The sequence below is a fragment of the Grammomys surdaster genome, unplaced genomic scaffold (assembly GCF_004785775.1).
Source record: "Grammomys surdaster isolate TR1022 unplaced genomic scaffold, NIH_TR_1.0 126013, whole genome shotgun sequence".
Classification (NCBI taxonomy): Eukaryota; Metazoa; Chordata; class Mammalia; order Rodentia; family Muridae; genus Grammomys; species Grammomys surdaster.
In genome coordinates, this window is record NW_021620828.1 from 1107821 (window position 1) to 1120884 (window position 13064).

Sequence of the window (13064 nt, forward strand, 5' to 3'; positions counted from 1 at the left end):
GGTGTTGGGAGGACTGACTCAGGTTATTGTAGGTGTGTAGAGTACTTCCTGGCAAGCACTCGACCATTGCTGCTTAATTGGGATGCTGTCTGAATGGAACCTGGGGACCCTCCCAGAAGAGCCTTTGAGGGGTTCTATTCTTATTCTTTGCCTTTGCCCTAATGGTCTAGTGTGTTTCCATATAAACCCCAAGAAAAAAAGGGATCTCAATCTTGTCTTTATTCGCATGTGGTTACAATTCATAAATACACTTGTCATTTTCCTCCTGTCCCCAAACTCTCCTCCACACGTGGTAATGCTACCCAGGGCCCATCCTCTCCTCACTACCCTCTCCCCCAGGAGCAAGGGAGGGATGCTCCTCCCTGCCACTTCATCCTCACCCAGGGTCTATGTCGGTCCACACAGTATGACCCCTCAAGGCCTCTGAAGGTTGGGGATGAGCACCACGAAGCCTTGCAAGGTCCCCTGGATGTCCTTGCAAGTGACCCTGTGACCAGCTCCCTCCTCTGCCATGTTTAGAGTGCAGAGAGGCATGATGGGGTCACAAGCCTTGCCTGTGTCTGAGACTCAATGGCTGGAGCCTCTGGGAGCTGATGGGTCTGCAACAAAGTCTCAGGCTTGCTCAGGCAGTAGTCAGAGTCCTGGGTGGGCACTGCGGCTTGCTAGTGTCCGGTTCTGCTCTGAAGAGGTGTCTGAGGCCAAGTCCCTTAGGGTTCTCTTTCTCAGAGCCTACCCAGACCCTGTGAGTCCTGGTGGGTAGAGCAGCCTCAGGACGAAGGTGCTGGACCCTCTCTCCTCCTTGCCCTTCCCAGATGCCATCAGGCATGGGTGGCAAATAGGTTCCTTGGCCCTGTCAGAGGTCTTGGCACCCTAGTGTCTCTGTCTCAGCCAAATGCCAAGCTTTGCCATCCTCCTGGTAGGGTGTAGACAGTTCAGAAGAGCCAGGGGCTCCCTCTTCAGGAGTGGGGTATGGAGGCTCCGGGGGAGCTGGAGGGTCTCCAGGGCCCCGTGTCCCCCCCAGCACTGGCCCATTGTATATGTAGATGTTGCCAGTGACAGTCACAGAGCCTCCGGTCACATGAATGCCATTCGCACCTGTGGGAGGGAAGGTGGGATGAGAGAGGATGCTTCCAGAACTCTCTTCTCCTTTCCTCCTAGCCCCTCCTCCCATTTGCTACTCCTTTCTTTGAGTCAGGGTCTCACATGGCCCAGGCTAGGAAGTGCAGGATAGCTTTTCAATGCTGGGATTATAGCTGTGCCCCAGCCCCTGCCCTGGCCCTGGCCCCAGCCCCCCAGCCCCGGCCCCAGCCTTGCTATAGGTTTCTGAACACACTGCTCTGCTTCTTTCAGACTCTTCCCTTCTGTCTTGCCTCTGCATCTTTTTATTCCATCTGGACCTTATTCGTCCTCCCCTCCCCGCCAACCCAGCCGCCATCCCTTCCTTCCTCCCCTACTCCTTTCTCGCTATGGCCTGCCCAGCTCACCGTGGGCCACCTGGCCATGTTCCCCAGGCTCAGCCTCTAGCTCCCTGGCCTGGACCAGGGGACTCTGCTGTTGTAGCACCACTTCCTCCAAGGAGGGGGCCGTTGGGGGTCCAGCAGGGGCTGGGGACAAGTCTCCAGACATGGGTAGGAGTGGCTCTGCCAGGTCGCGGAAATGTGGGTTGGCTTTTGGAGGGGGGCAGGGGGGAGATTCTTCTCCCTGTAGAAGAGGTATAGAGAGAACTATCCAGCATCAAAGGGCCCTAGGCTTGATCATACCTTCGTTTCCATGGCCTACCCCTTGTATTTTGCTGACTCGTCGTTTGTCTGTGCCCCTCACCATGCTTCTTGCCTCAGGGCCTTTGCACCTCCTGCTCCTCCAATTCCTAGATCATTTTCTTCAAGAGTTCCCTGGTTGTCTTCCTCATTTCTTCAACTCACTGCTCAAATAATCAGTGTATCAAAGAGGCCCTGTCCACTCTGTCTAAAAGAATATATCCCAAAACTCTCTGTCCATCTAATTTTTATTATGGGTGCTATAGTTGTTACCTGATATATAGATGTGTGTGTGTGTATGCAATTACTAATGTGGTAGTTTTATTTTATTTGATATAGGCTCTCCTACTCTAGTCCAGGCTTCCCTGAATTTCACTAAATAGCCCAAGCTAACCACAAACTCATGGTGAGCCTTCTGTCTCAGCCTCCCAAGTGCTTGGATTACAGGATGGAGCCACCCCCACCCTCATGGCACTGGCAATAGAGTCCAGGTACATGCTAGCCAAGGGCTCTAACATCCCCAGCCTTTGCACTGTATTCTCGTCCCACTCATGTGCAAACCTCAGGGCGGGGGTGGGTGGGGGGGCATTTTCTCAGGCTTTACATCTGGTGCCTAGAATGGTGGCTGGAACGTGGCACACTCAGCAGCCAATCAGTGGAATGAACGGAAGTTAAGTCCACCTTCCCTGACTTCACAGGCCCGCCCCTCTTGAGCGGCTTCTCCCCTCCTTTACCTCTGGATGCCTCTTGAGCAGAGTACCTGAAATGAGAAACAGAATGGGTGAGAGGCCTGTGGTTGCCAACCTTCTATCCCGACACCACGACACCGTGCTGCTGTCAACCCTAGTGTCCCAGCAGAGGATGATATTGTTACCCTTATCCCTAGCGTCAGAATCAGTGCTAGGACAGAGAATGGTGCCCAGGACCCCGAGAGTCTTGTGTGCAAGGGTTTGCCCTTGAACATCCCTCCTGTCAACCTCCACCTCCATGTGGGGATCGGGGGTGGAGGCGCCTTCTTACCCAACTTTCTGCAGAGAGAAGGGTGCCTCATCCAGGCGCAGGCCAGGACAGTGGTGAAGAGCAGAAAGAAGACCAGCGACAGCAGGATGGCCAGCAGCAGCATTGTTCCTGCCAGGACAGCAGACAAGAGGGATGGCACCAAAGGACAAGGGGGAGGAGCCTCTCCCAGAAGTCAGACAGCCGCTTCCCTCTTTTGGAGCCATGTTCCTTGGGCTGTGGACAAAGGGCTGAGGCTGGTCTTGGGAGACCGTCCTGAGTGGTGGTCTAGACCTCTCTCGGTCAGTGGGTGAGGGATGTTTGGGAAGCTGGCCTTCAAGGCTGGAAGTAGGTGAAAGGCAGGGGGAGGGGAGGTGGTGCCTGGGCCTATGGGGAGAGCCCCACTTCTGTGATCTGGCTATCTTAGAGATGGGCCACTGGACCTAAGATTGGCTTTCTGTGCCTGTGAGAACTTCAGAGAGTAGGAATTGCAAACTGCTCAGCCCCTTGCTCTGACAGGGCCTAAGAAGGAAAGAGGCAGAGATGGGAGTCTGGTTCCCCAGGCTTTCCCCCCCCCGGCCCCGCCCCCGGGATTCGACCACAGCTGTGGTCTAAGTACAGAATGCAACTGGACCAGCCATCTGGACACCTAGGTCCCTGTGTTTAAGTCAGTTCACTTATCCGAGCATCAGTTTGTCACATTTAAAACAAGCAGGCTAGCAGACTTTAAAATCCTAGCTCTGACACACCAGTGATATTTGATGCATAGCTGATTTCGGATGCATAGCTGAAAGCTTCAGAGAGAGCATGGGAAAATATTTATGACACACTGTTAACTAGGCTATAAGGGAATATATTACATAAAATATACTAGTTATATGCTATAGTATATAAGGGAATTTATATATGTGTGTGTATATATATATACACATATATACATGTATATATGTATATAGGAATGAATGTAAGGAAGCTAGCACATAAGGGGATAACTCAGTGGTTCAGCATCTACTGCCAACTTCTCCCCATCAAAAAATGTCAAGTATAAAACACTTCTATCATTCCACTTTTAGTTTGGAAAATTATATGAATAGAAATATTCATAGGGAATGTGTTGGAAAGGGTAAACCAAAATAGTAAGAGTGGGAAGGGTCTACACTCAGTGGGGGGATTTTAGCTGAATTTTCATTCCCTCTTTCTCCCCTCCCTCTCTCAGAACAGGGTCTCATAAAGCCCAGCCTCTGAGTCCTGGCTACACCTCCCAAATGCAGGGATGGCAGGCATGTACTTCCACACCTGCTATGAATTTTTAAAGTGTTTTATAGCTTGTGTCCCTTATAAACGGGTCCCAAGTAAGGAAGACCTAGATACAGACAGTAATAATGTGATTTACACACACATACACATGCACACACACACACACACACACACACACACACACAGGTGATCTCAGGTAAATCATTTAACATCTCAGTTTTCTCTCCCCATCAGTGAGGATGAATAATGCCACTTTATAGAATCATTAGCCAGCTTAAGCGGGATCACTGAGGGGTTCAGAGTAGTTCTCAGGACATGGAAGCTATAATTACGAAAGTCTGGTCATTCAAAAATGTTACTACATTCTGCCAATTAGTAATGATTACAGTCATCAGAAACAACCCATCTTCAACCACCAGGCTGGGAAACTAGTGAGTTTCCTCGAAGACAGAAACCAAGAAACAAGAAAACCTAGAAAGAGCTCAGTGGGGGAGCATGTCTCCCACAGACGTGTGTAACTGAACAATGAGGTATTCAGTGAGTGAAGGAACGCTATAATGGAATTGCATCCAAGCATACTGATGAAGCCAGTTAGAGTTACGTCACAGCACAGGAATGTCTCCTGGCATAATATGTATAGTTTTGAAAGTGTGAGAAAAAAGTCTAGGGATGTTCTAATCTCCTGGCCCTCTTTGGAGACAGTCTCACTCTGTAGCCCAGGCTGGCCTCAAACTCTTGCTTCTTCTGCCTCAGCCTTCCAAGTGCTGGGGATTACATGGGTACACCACCACACCTGGCTTTCCAAGTTTTTGTTTTTTCTTTTGGTGGTACCTGGGTTCAAACTCAGGGTCTTGTGTATCTCAAACAAGCATTCTACCATGGAACTACACACTACCTGCTTCCAATTTTTTCAGAAGAAATGTTTCTTACTTTGTCTAATCCTGGGAAGATGCACATTTCCCTGTTTCTGTGGATGAGGAGGTTGATGCATTTTCCCAGACCCTGCCTTGTGTCTCTCAGCCCAGCATCTTACCTGGCTCTGGTGGAGTTTTACAGATGGTATCGGAGTAGGAGGTCCCTGGAGCTGCCTCTACCAGTCCCTGGTTCTCACATCTGTGGAGAAACAAGACTGTGAGCCCTTCCTGCTCCGCTGGGTACAGCTCCAGGGACACATGGTCAAGGAATGGCCAGGTGAGGACCCGAAGTCAAGAGTGGAGGAGATGGGCAGGGGAGGGGCATATGGAAAGGGTCCCTCTTACCTGGTATGGGGTTGACAGCGGGCTCTGGGGGAGGAAGTGTTCTGGAAGTGTCCTGGCTTACAGGGGACACAGTTGCCGTCAGTATCCATAATTTCACCTGGCAAAAGAAAGGCAGGCCAGTCAGGGTGAGAGAGTCAGTGTGAGACTGCTACCTTCTCCAAGCTTGGCTCAGCAGCCTGCCGTTTTACCCAAGCTTCCCAGTGCTGAGATAGGAACTACTTTCTAAGCTCCTCACACCAGTTCTTGGCAGACCCTCTCCTGTGAACCCTTTTCAAGGAATGACAGGTTCTTTATGCCAAGGAGGACTCCAGTGGGGGGAGGCACCACGCACACATGTTCCTTTTCCTTGATGCCCAGCCTCCCTTCACTGGCCGCCTTCAGTGACCTCTGACCTGTGACCTCGGCTTCTGTGCCAGGCCCGCAGAGTACAAGCCGCTCTTCCTCACAGTGTATACACTCGTTGTCCAAATACACACAGGACATCCCCGGCTTACAGCGGCACTCGGCTTTCCGATCACTCGTGCAAGGGGCAATCTCCTCGAAGCCCAGCACTGGGAGGGAGAGGGAAGAGTCAAGAGAGGAGCTGGCCTGCTCAGCAGTAGCCATCATCCCGATGCCTCATCCCCACTCACCAGAGTCACAGGGGCGGCACAGCTGGCAGGTGGGGAGATGGTTCCAGTGTTCATTGTAGGAATTATGGGGACAAGTCTTGCAAACTGTGTCTTGGCTGTGGCTACATATAGCAAAGGCAAACTTGCCTATGAGACGAATGGGGGAAGAGAGAGAGATCAGGAGACAAGGAGTCTATCCCTGCCTCCGCTGCATGCCACGGGAGCCTCTCCTCGGTCTCTTTGTCCCCATCCTGTCTTCATAGCTGTGCGGCTACCTCTTCAAATCTCAGTGAACGTGTGACAATCCGAACAACGCTTCTCAGCCTCTCTTTCCTAGCTTGTTTTACCAGTGCTGGCTCTGGCTCTCTGGCTCGCCTCTCTACCACCCAAGCGTCCTGGGGCCACTGTTCTCACCTGGGGGACAGCGGGAGCAGCAGACGTCATGCATGGGCTCGTAGTATTCCTTGTCCTGGTCCCAGCAAGTTTGGTTTTCTATGCGATATGGGTGCACCTTCCAGGGGAGGCGGAGACAGAGAAGAATGAGGCAGGGTCAGCTCTGGAGGGCAGAAGGGCTAGAGAGAGACCTGGTCCATCCCACCTAGCCCCTCCCTCACCAGTTGGGGCTGAGAGGCCACCAGAAGCCCGCTGAGTCCCAGCAGGAGGAGCCCCCAGGCCAGGCCGCAGGGAGAGGAGGCCCCGGGCAGGCGCATGGCGGCCTTTCGGGTCGGCTGACCAGACCGGGTGGAGGCCTAGGAGGAAGGTGGGAAGCCCGGACGTCCTGAGCAGCGTTGGCCACGACTTCCCAAGCCTGGCGGCTGGGCCGACGTGCCCCCCGGGGGCCGGGAGCGGCCGGGCCTGGCCTCCAGGGCTCCAGCGCCGGGCTCAGGAAGTGGGAGTGGAGAGAGCCGGCCGGGGGCGGGGGCAGGGAGCTCTGGGAGCAGAGGCCGGCCTGTCGCAATCGCGACGGGGGAAGAGGAACAGGCTTGGCCGCCTCGACGCAGGGCGGGAGGGGGTGGCCGGGAAAGCACGTGAGAGCTGCAGGCCCGGAACCGGCCTCCACCTTTCTTCGGAAGCCTGGCTCTCACAGGGGCTGCGGATTAGGACCACCTGCTGGCGGAAAGGGGGGGCCAGCAGAGCCAGTGGCTAGCCATCAGTCAGGCTGACCCCCCGAGAGCCTGAGGCAGAGCTGACCTGGTTGACCTGACCTGGATGTTGAGGCAGAACAGTGGGCAGCTGGGTGCCAGATTTGCAAAGCAGAGGCACCAGGGATTGACAGTGCACCCAGCCAAGATATCCAGAGGTGGTTAGCAGATGCAGCGTCTGGCCAGTCACCCTACTTGGCAGAGACTGAGGGCCTGTTCCACTCTGTGACTTTTTAGAAAAGAAGCTGTCACGGTTACAAGCCCACCCACACCACACACCAGGGAGCACACCACAAGACACTGGAGAGAGTTCAGCTGGCCCTGAATCTGTCCTGTCCTCCGGGGACCTCTCTCTAGAAGGGTGTGTGTGTGTGTGTGTGTATAAACCCAGGTCCTGGTGAGTGGGGACCTCTGGGCTGGGTAGCCTAGTTCCAGCTCATGTGTACATAGGCCTATAACTCTCTTAAACAGAGGGATCTGAGAGCCCAGCCAGTGTAGGTACCTTACTTTCTAGGGAAGACCTGCCCAGGGTGCCAGGCAGAGGAGCGTAGGATTCCAAGGTTGTTTAGGCTGGTGGGCCTTTTCTTCCTGCCATTAATAGCCTAGAGTTGCCTGAAATGTGTGACACCCCTCTTTTCCGCTTCCACTGGTTGCCATCCCCAACCCCCTTCATCCAACCCCCTCTCCAAATTTCAATTCAGAAAGCAGCCATGGAGTCCTCAAGGAAGCCTAACTCTGCCCTGTGCTCCTTCCTAGGCTATGGGCTGGCCCGTGGCCTGGCTTGGATATTTAGTCTAGCCTCACTGAGTTTAGCATAATCTGGCTTATGCCACATGCCAGGTACATACTCATGAAGTAAATGAAGGCTGTCCACACCACTTAGCCACTCTAGCAGAACTTTTTTTTTTTAATTATTTATTCGCCATTGGTGTCTTCAGACACACCAGAAGAGGGCATCAGATCCCATTACAGATGGTTGTGAGCCACCATGTGGTTGCTGGGAATTGAACTCAGGGCCTCTGGAAGAGCAGTCAGTGCTCTTAACCTCTGAGCCATCTCTCCAGTCCTCTAGCAGAACTTAACTGCAGTCCAGATCTGATTTTCAAATCCCAGCCCATGTCAACATCTGTCCTGCCTTCTTTGTGACTCAGGGGAGTCTCCTTTGGAATGAGGCGAAGTCTCTTGTACTAGCTCACCTGAGAACTGGTCTTTTCCATGGTAGATCAGATATTCAGACAGGCTCCCTCGGTGGAGGGAGTGAGTTTTAGAGGAGGCTGGGGGACCTGCCTGGGCTTTCGACAGTCACTCTGTGCTGTCTCCCTTCCTCTGCCTCCAAAGCTCTGGGATTAAAGGTGTTGGCTACCACGGCCTTTAATGTGTATTTTAAAGTTTGTGAGTTTTCACATGTAGATTAATGGATTCTCGCTAACTTTTTTCACCTATCTCTTTGTATATTTATGTAGTAAGTATATGAGTGTGGGGGCTGGAGAGATGGCTCAGCGGTTAAGAGCACTGACTGCTCTTCCAGAGGTCCTGAGTTCAAATCCCAGCAACCACATGGTGGCTCACAACCATCCGTAATGAGATTGGATGCCCTCTTCTGGTGTGTCCGAAGACAGTGACAGTGTACTCGTCAATAAAATTTAAAAAAAAAAAGAAAGTATATGAGTGTGGGTACTTTCTGAGTCAGGACTCAGAAAGGTGGAGAGACCCGACCCGCCTCCTGACAGCCTACAGAGACTGTGGACAGACAATTCAATATGAAGTGGTTAATATAACGCCTCTCCAACTTTCTTCTGGGGGATGGAGACTTGGGGTGAGACATTTTCAAATTCTTAGTGAGCACAGCATTGTCTTTGTTACTTGAGCTCTTTACCAGCTTCTGGAAACTTTTATCAATGTCCATTGGGCAATACCAGACCGGGACTGAGTGCCCCCAGACTCCCAGAGGTGTAAAGGGCTCTTTTCCCAGGCCTCCCTCAGAGGGGATTGCTGAAATACCCTTCTCCTCACAGCCTATGATTAATTCCCAAAGAGAACTGATGTGAGTGGATCACTCTAAAATACTCCTGTCTTTTTTCCTTGTATTTCCCTTATATTTCCCTTGGCCAACTGATCCCCTTAGCCAGCCCGGCTGAGCTGGTAGACAGCGAGAAATGGACAGAATAGATAGTGTTTGGAGTTTCAGTGGGAGCAAAGACTTGTCCATCTTGGTAACCTCGCTCCCCTGAAGATATTTGGAAGTATCTTAAGACATTTTAGGTTGCAACTGCTCGGAATCCCCACTGTCACCTAGCACACAGAGGCCAGGGATGTTGCTGTGACCTGCAGTGCACGACAGGCCCAGACAAGAGGGAATTGTCTGATTGGGAATGTCAGCAGCAAATACCTTGTTAAGCCCTGTACTAAGCAAAGGAATAAGTCTCTAATGGGGACTCCTAAACATCTTTCCAGGTCACTAAATTGAGGATGGGAGAGAGAAATTTCCTTATCCATCCTGTTAGATTTATGTTACATAAAGAAATATAAAAGGATGCTGTTTGACACAGTAGGCTGCCCTGTAGTTAGTGCTAAGTATAAGAGTAAAGGGGTATGTTTAATTGTGTGACTCATTTTTACTCTAGAAAGCATAAAGGCGGAAAGGGAAAAAGTGAGAGAAATATCAATAAATTAACAACCCCCCCAAATCAATGTGCTATCGGAGGAAGCTGAGATGTTTGATGTTTTTCTGGTGCGCACTCCACTCTGTCAAAAGATAAACCTTGAATTCTAGCCAAAATGTGAGACTCTGTTGTCTGTAGAGTGGGCCCACAACAAGTAATGACCATTAAGTTGGGCCCAGTGGCATACATTTGTAACTTCAGCACTTGGAGGACAGGGTAGGAGGACTGGGAATCTGAGAGCAGCCTGGGCCATAGAGTGAGTATCTCAGAAACAAAATAAATAGTAGCCACAAGTCACCAAAGTCACCAAGATAAACAAGCCTGGTGCTTGTCATCAGAGTTTCATAATACGGTCTCCACACATGTAGTAGGCACGTGGACTACACACAGGTCCATATGTGGCCCCCATCATTAACAGTCAACAGCAGGAGGTGTTGAGGCAAACTTTCCTCGGGAGTGTGGAGGAGAAAGGGATCCTTCCTGTCACCTGTCTCTGAAATGAAGAGGTGGGAAGACCTGTGAGTCCTAATGCTCATCCCACTGCAATCCTAAAGGTTAGCTTCTTTCCCTAGAGCCACTGCATAGTTTATGGCTGTAGTAAGGGTTAGTGGACGGCTGCTATAAGGGAGAGAAGGCAGCCCCTTACCTAAGAGATGGCTTGGGGCTCTGGAAGAGGCAACAAGAAGCCCTGGGTAGGGGGCCTTTCTCAGACAAAGTAAGAGAAAAAAATGTCTTTGAATTTGTATGCCCTTGAGATATCATACAGGACTCTACTATCTTGGAAGTCAAGAGAGCAGCATCAGACTTGGGAAACAACCCACCCCCAACCCCTGGGTGGCCCTGACAAAGTCACTTTGTTCTCCCATGCTTTGAGCAGGGAGCTAGATGCAGTCACCTGGTAAGGTCTTAGTAGTTAGGCAGCCTTACCCACCACTTCCTGCTCATTCATTCTTTAAATGAGAGCCCTGAGGCTCAGACAGGTAAAAATGTCCATCTGTCCTCTCTCTCTTTCTTTTTCTCGATCTCTTTATGTAGCCCTGGCTGTCCTAGCACTCACTGTGTAGACCAGGCTGGCCTTGAACTCATAGAGATCCGCTTGCCTCTCAAGTGCTGGGAGTAAAGAATGCACCACTATGCTTGGCTTAAAAATGCTTTCTCAAAGACAAACAGTTTAAAAATAAAAATGGGAGCTGGAGAGATGGCCTAGTGGTTAAGAGCACTGGCTGCTCTTCAAGAGGTCCTGAGTTCAATTCCCAGCAACCACATGGTGGCTCACAACCATCTGTAATAGGATCTGATGCCCTCCTCTGGTGTGTCCAAGGAGAACCACAATGTACTCACATACATAAAATAAATAAATCTTAAAAAAAATAAAAATGGAAGTCACAGAGTATGTATGAAGTGGTCCCACTTATTATTATTACTTTTTCGAAATGCATGTAAGCAATGCCATATGTATCTGTAATCGCAGTACTTGGGAGGCCGAGGCAGCTTTATCACGAGTTCTAGGCCAGCCTCAGTTATGAAGCAAGTTTAAGGTTAGTTATACATTGAAACCTTGTCTCAGCATATGGCACAACAAAACATGTAAGTCTGAAAGACACCCAGGAAGAGATGGACTGATGGATGTGTCACGGTGGTTCTCTTTGGGCTGTGCGGCTGACAGGAAGTTTTTGTTGTTTCATGTTTCTGCATTGCTGGGAAACTATACTATGACAAAACAATGTATCCACTTGGAAAGCTGAGGCAGGAGAACTACTGTGAGTTCCAGACCAGCCTGGGCTACAGAAGGATCCCCTAGTTTGAGTGGGGGGAGATTTGTGTGCATATGTATGTAATTGAATGTTTGTGTATATGCATCTGTATTTGTGTGTGTGTGTGTGTGTGTGTGTGTGTGTGTGTGTGTGATGTTTCAAATGGGACTCTGACCAAAGAACCAGTATCTATTCTCACAGCGGGCTTGCACCAGCCCATTCCAGATCTCTAGTGCCGTGGTCACCAAGCCAAGCCAAGCCACTCTCTCATACTCTGTCAGGACATGCCAGAGTCACCACACTCTTTGGGCTAGGCATTCTCACAGAGTCACTGAGATGAAAACTATTTGTCATGCTGCCTTAAGCCAGTACTTGGGTTTCAGGCCCAGCTAGCAAACAGAAGAGGCAGGGAGGAGCCAGCTTCTCGGAACCTCACAGACTAAACAGTCAGGGGAACCGGGCACCTTGCCTGTAGGACGCTAGTTTAAGGACTTGCTTGATTCAAGGGAGCATAGGGGTGGCTGGGGGATATGGAGAGGTAGAAACAGCTCAGAGACACACAGCCAAGGAGACATTACCTCGAAAGGATGAATCCCTGGGCTATGTGTGGGAAGGACCAAACCCCTTCTGCTGGGCTGGTTCCTCAGGAGTTATAACCAGTCTGTCTCAGGAGGTAAACGTCAGAGGAAAAGACATTTTTTTGCATTCTGTTTACAACTGGTGCTGTTCCGTTTTGTGACGTCAGAAAACTGGTTTGTTGTTTTGGAGGGTCAGTTTCCTCGTCTGAAAAGTGGAGAAGGAGCCAGCCTCCCTCTTCTTACGGAAGGTTTCCGGATGTGTGTCAAGGCATCTGTCAGACAGCCTGGCTAGCGGATGGAACCCAGGTTGACCATTTCAAGAATGAGCTGAGGCAATAGCTCAGAGGGGGCCCTCCTATTTGTCTAGTAAATGCCTTTTTCTGCAAGATTCAGCTGCAATTCCAGTCTCCAGGGTGTCACTTGAAATGAGTCCCTCCAGGGTGTCATTTGAAATGACACTCCATGCTGCTGCCTCCCCCATGCTCCCCCAGCACTCCATTCCTATCCCTGCCTCCAGAACCCTTATCTCTCTGTATTTCACCTGCCTGTTATGCAGGTCTGTTGCTTTCCATGAGCCTCTATGGCTGCTTAGGTCTGTGTCTGCAGGTCTGAGGCACAGAGAACACCTCTGTCTGCTGCTGCTGCTGCTGGAGGGAGAGGGTACGTGGTAGGAAGAGCCAGTGAGCAAGCATCCTGGAGCCCTCCGTGGCTGCCCTCTCCAGGGCTCAAGTGAGGCTACCTCCAGCAAGCTCTGCAAGGCCCGGGCTGTGTGAATGGCTCTCCCCGTGGCTCTTCATACTTTCTTTTGGGAGTGTGAGCCTTTGAGGCTTTCACACCTGTGTGGTCACTGCTGGCATCTGCCTCCTCTAGCTGGGGTAACTTGAGGGAGATTTTGGAGAAAAACACAGCCCGGATGAAGGAGCTTCTTCTCCTTTCTAGGACAGTGTGCCCACCCTCCTTGCCCCAGATACCAGCATGGACGTATCTCATGCTCTTTTCCAGTGTCTGCCATCCCCCCTGTCCCTGAGCTCTTCGTCTGTCCCCACA

General features: G+C 51.0%; 1 protein-coding gene across 1 annotated transcript; it reads right to left on the reverse strand.

Moving 5' to 3' along the window:
- Positions 1-198: 198 nt before the first annotated feature.
- On the reverse strand, positions 199-6791 carry Ltbr (lymphotoxin beta receptor). Its single transcript, XM_028754447.1, has 10 exons — positions 6495-6791; positions 6295-6391; positions 5902-6027; positions 5662-5820; positions 5270-5366; positions 5044-5123; positions 2778-2885; positions 2492-2517; positions 1485-1701; positions 199-1095 (listed from the first exon to the last, which is right to left on the reverse strand). The coding sequence occupies exons 1-10, from the start codon at positions 6588-6590 to the stop codon at positions 854-856; spliced, it is 1248 nt and encodes a 415-aa protein (XP_028610280.1). The 5' UTR covers positions 6591-6791; the 3' UTR covers positions 199-853.
- Between the last annotated feature and the right edge of the window lie 6273 nt (positions 6792-13064).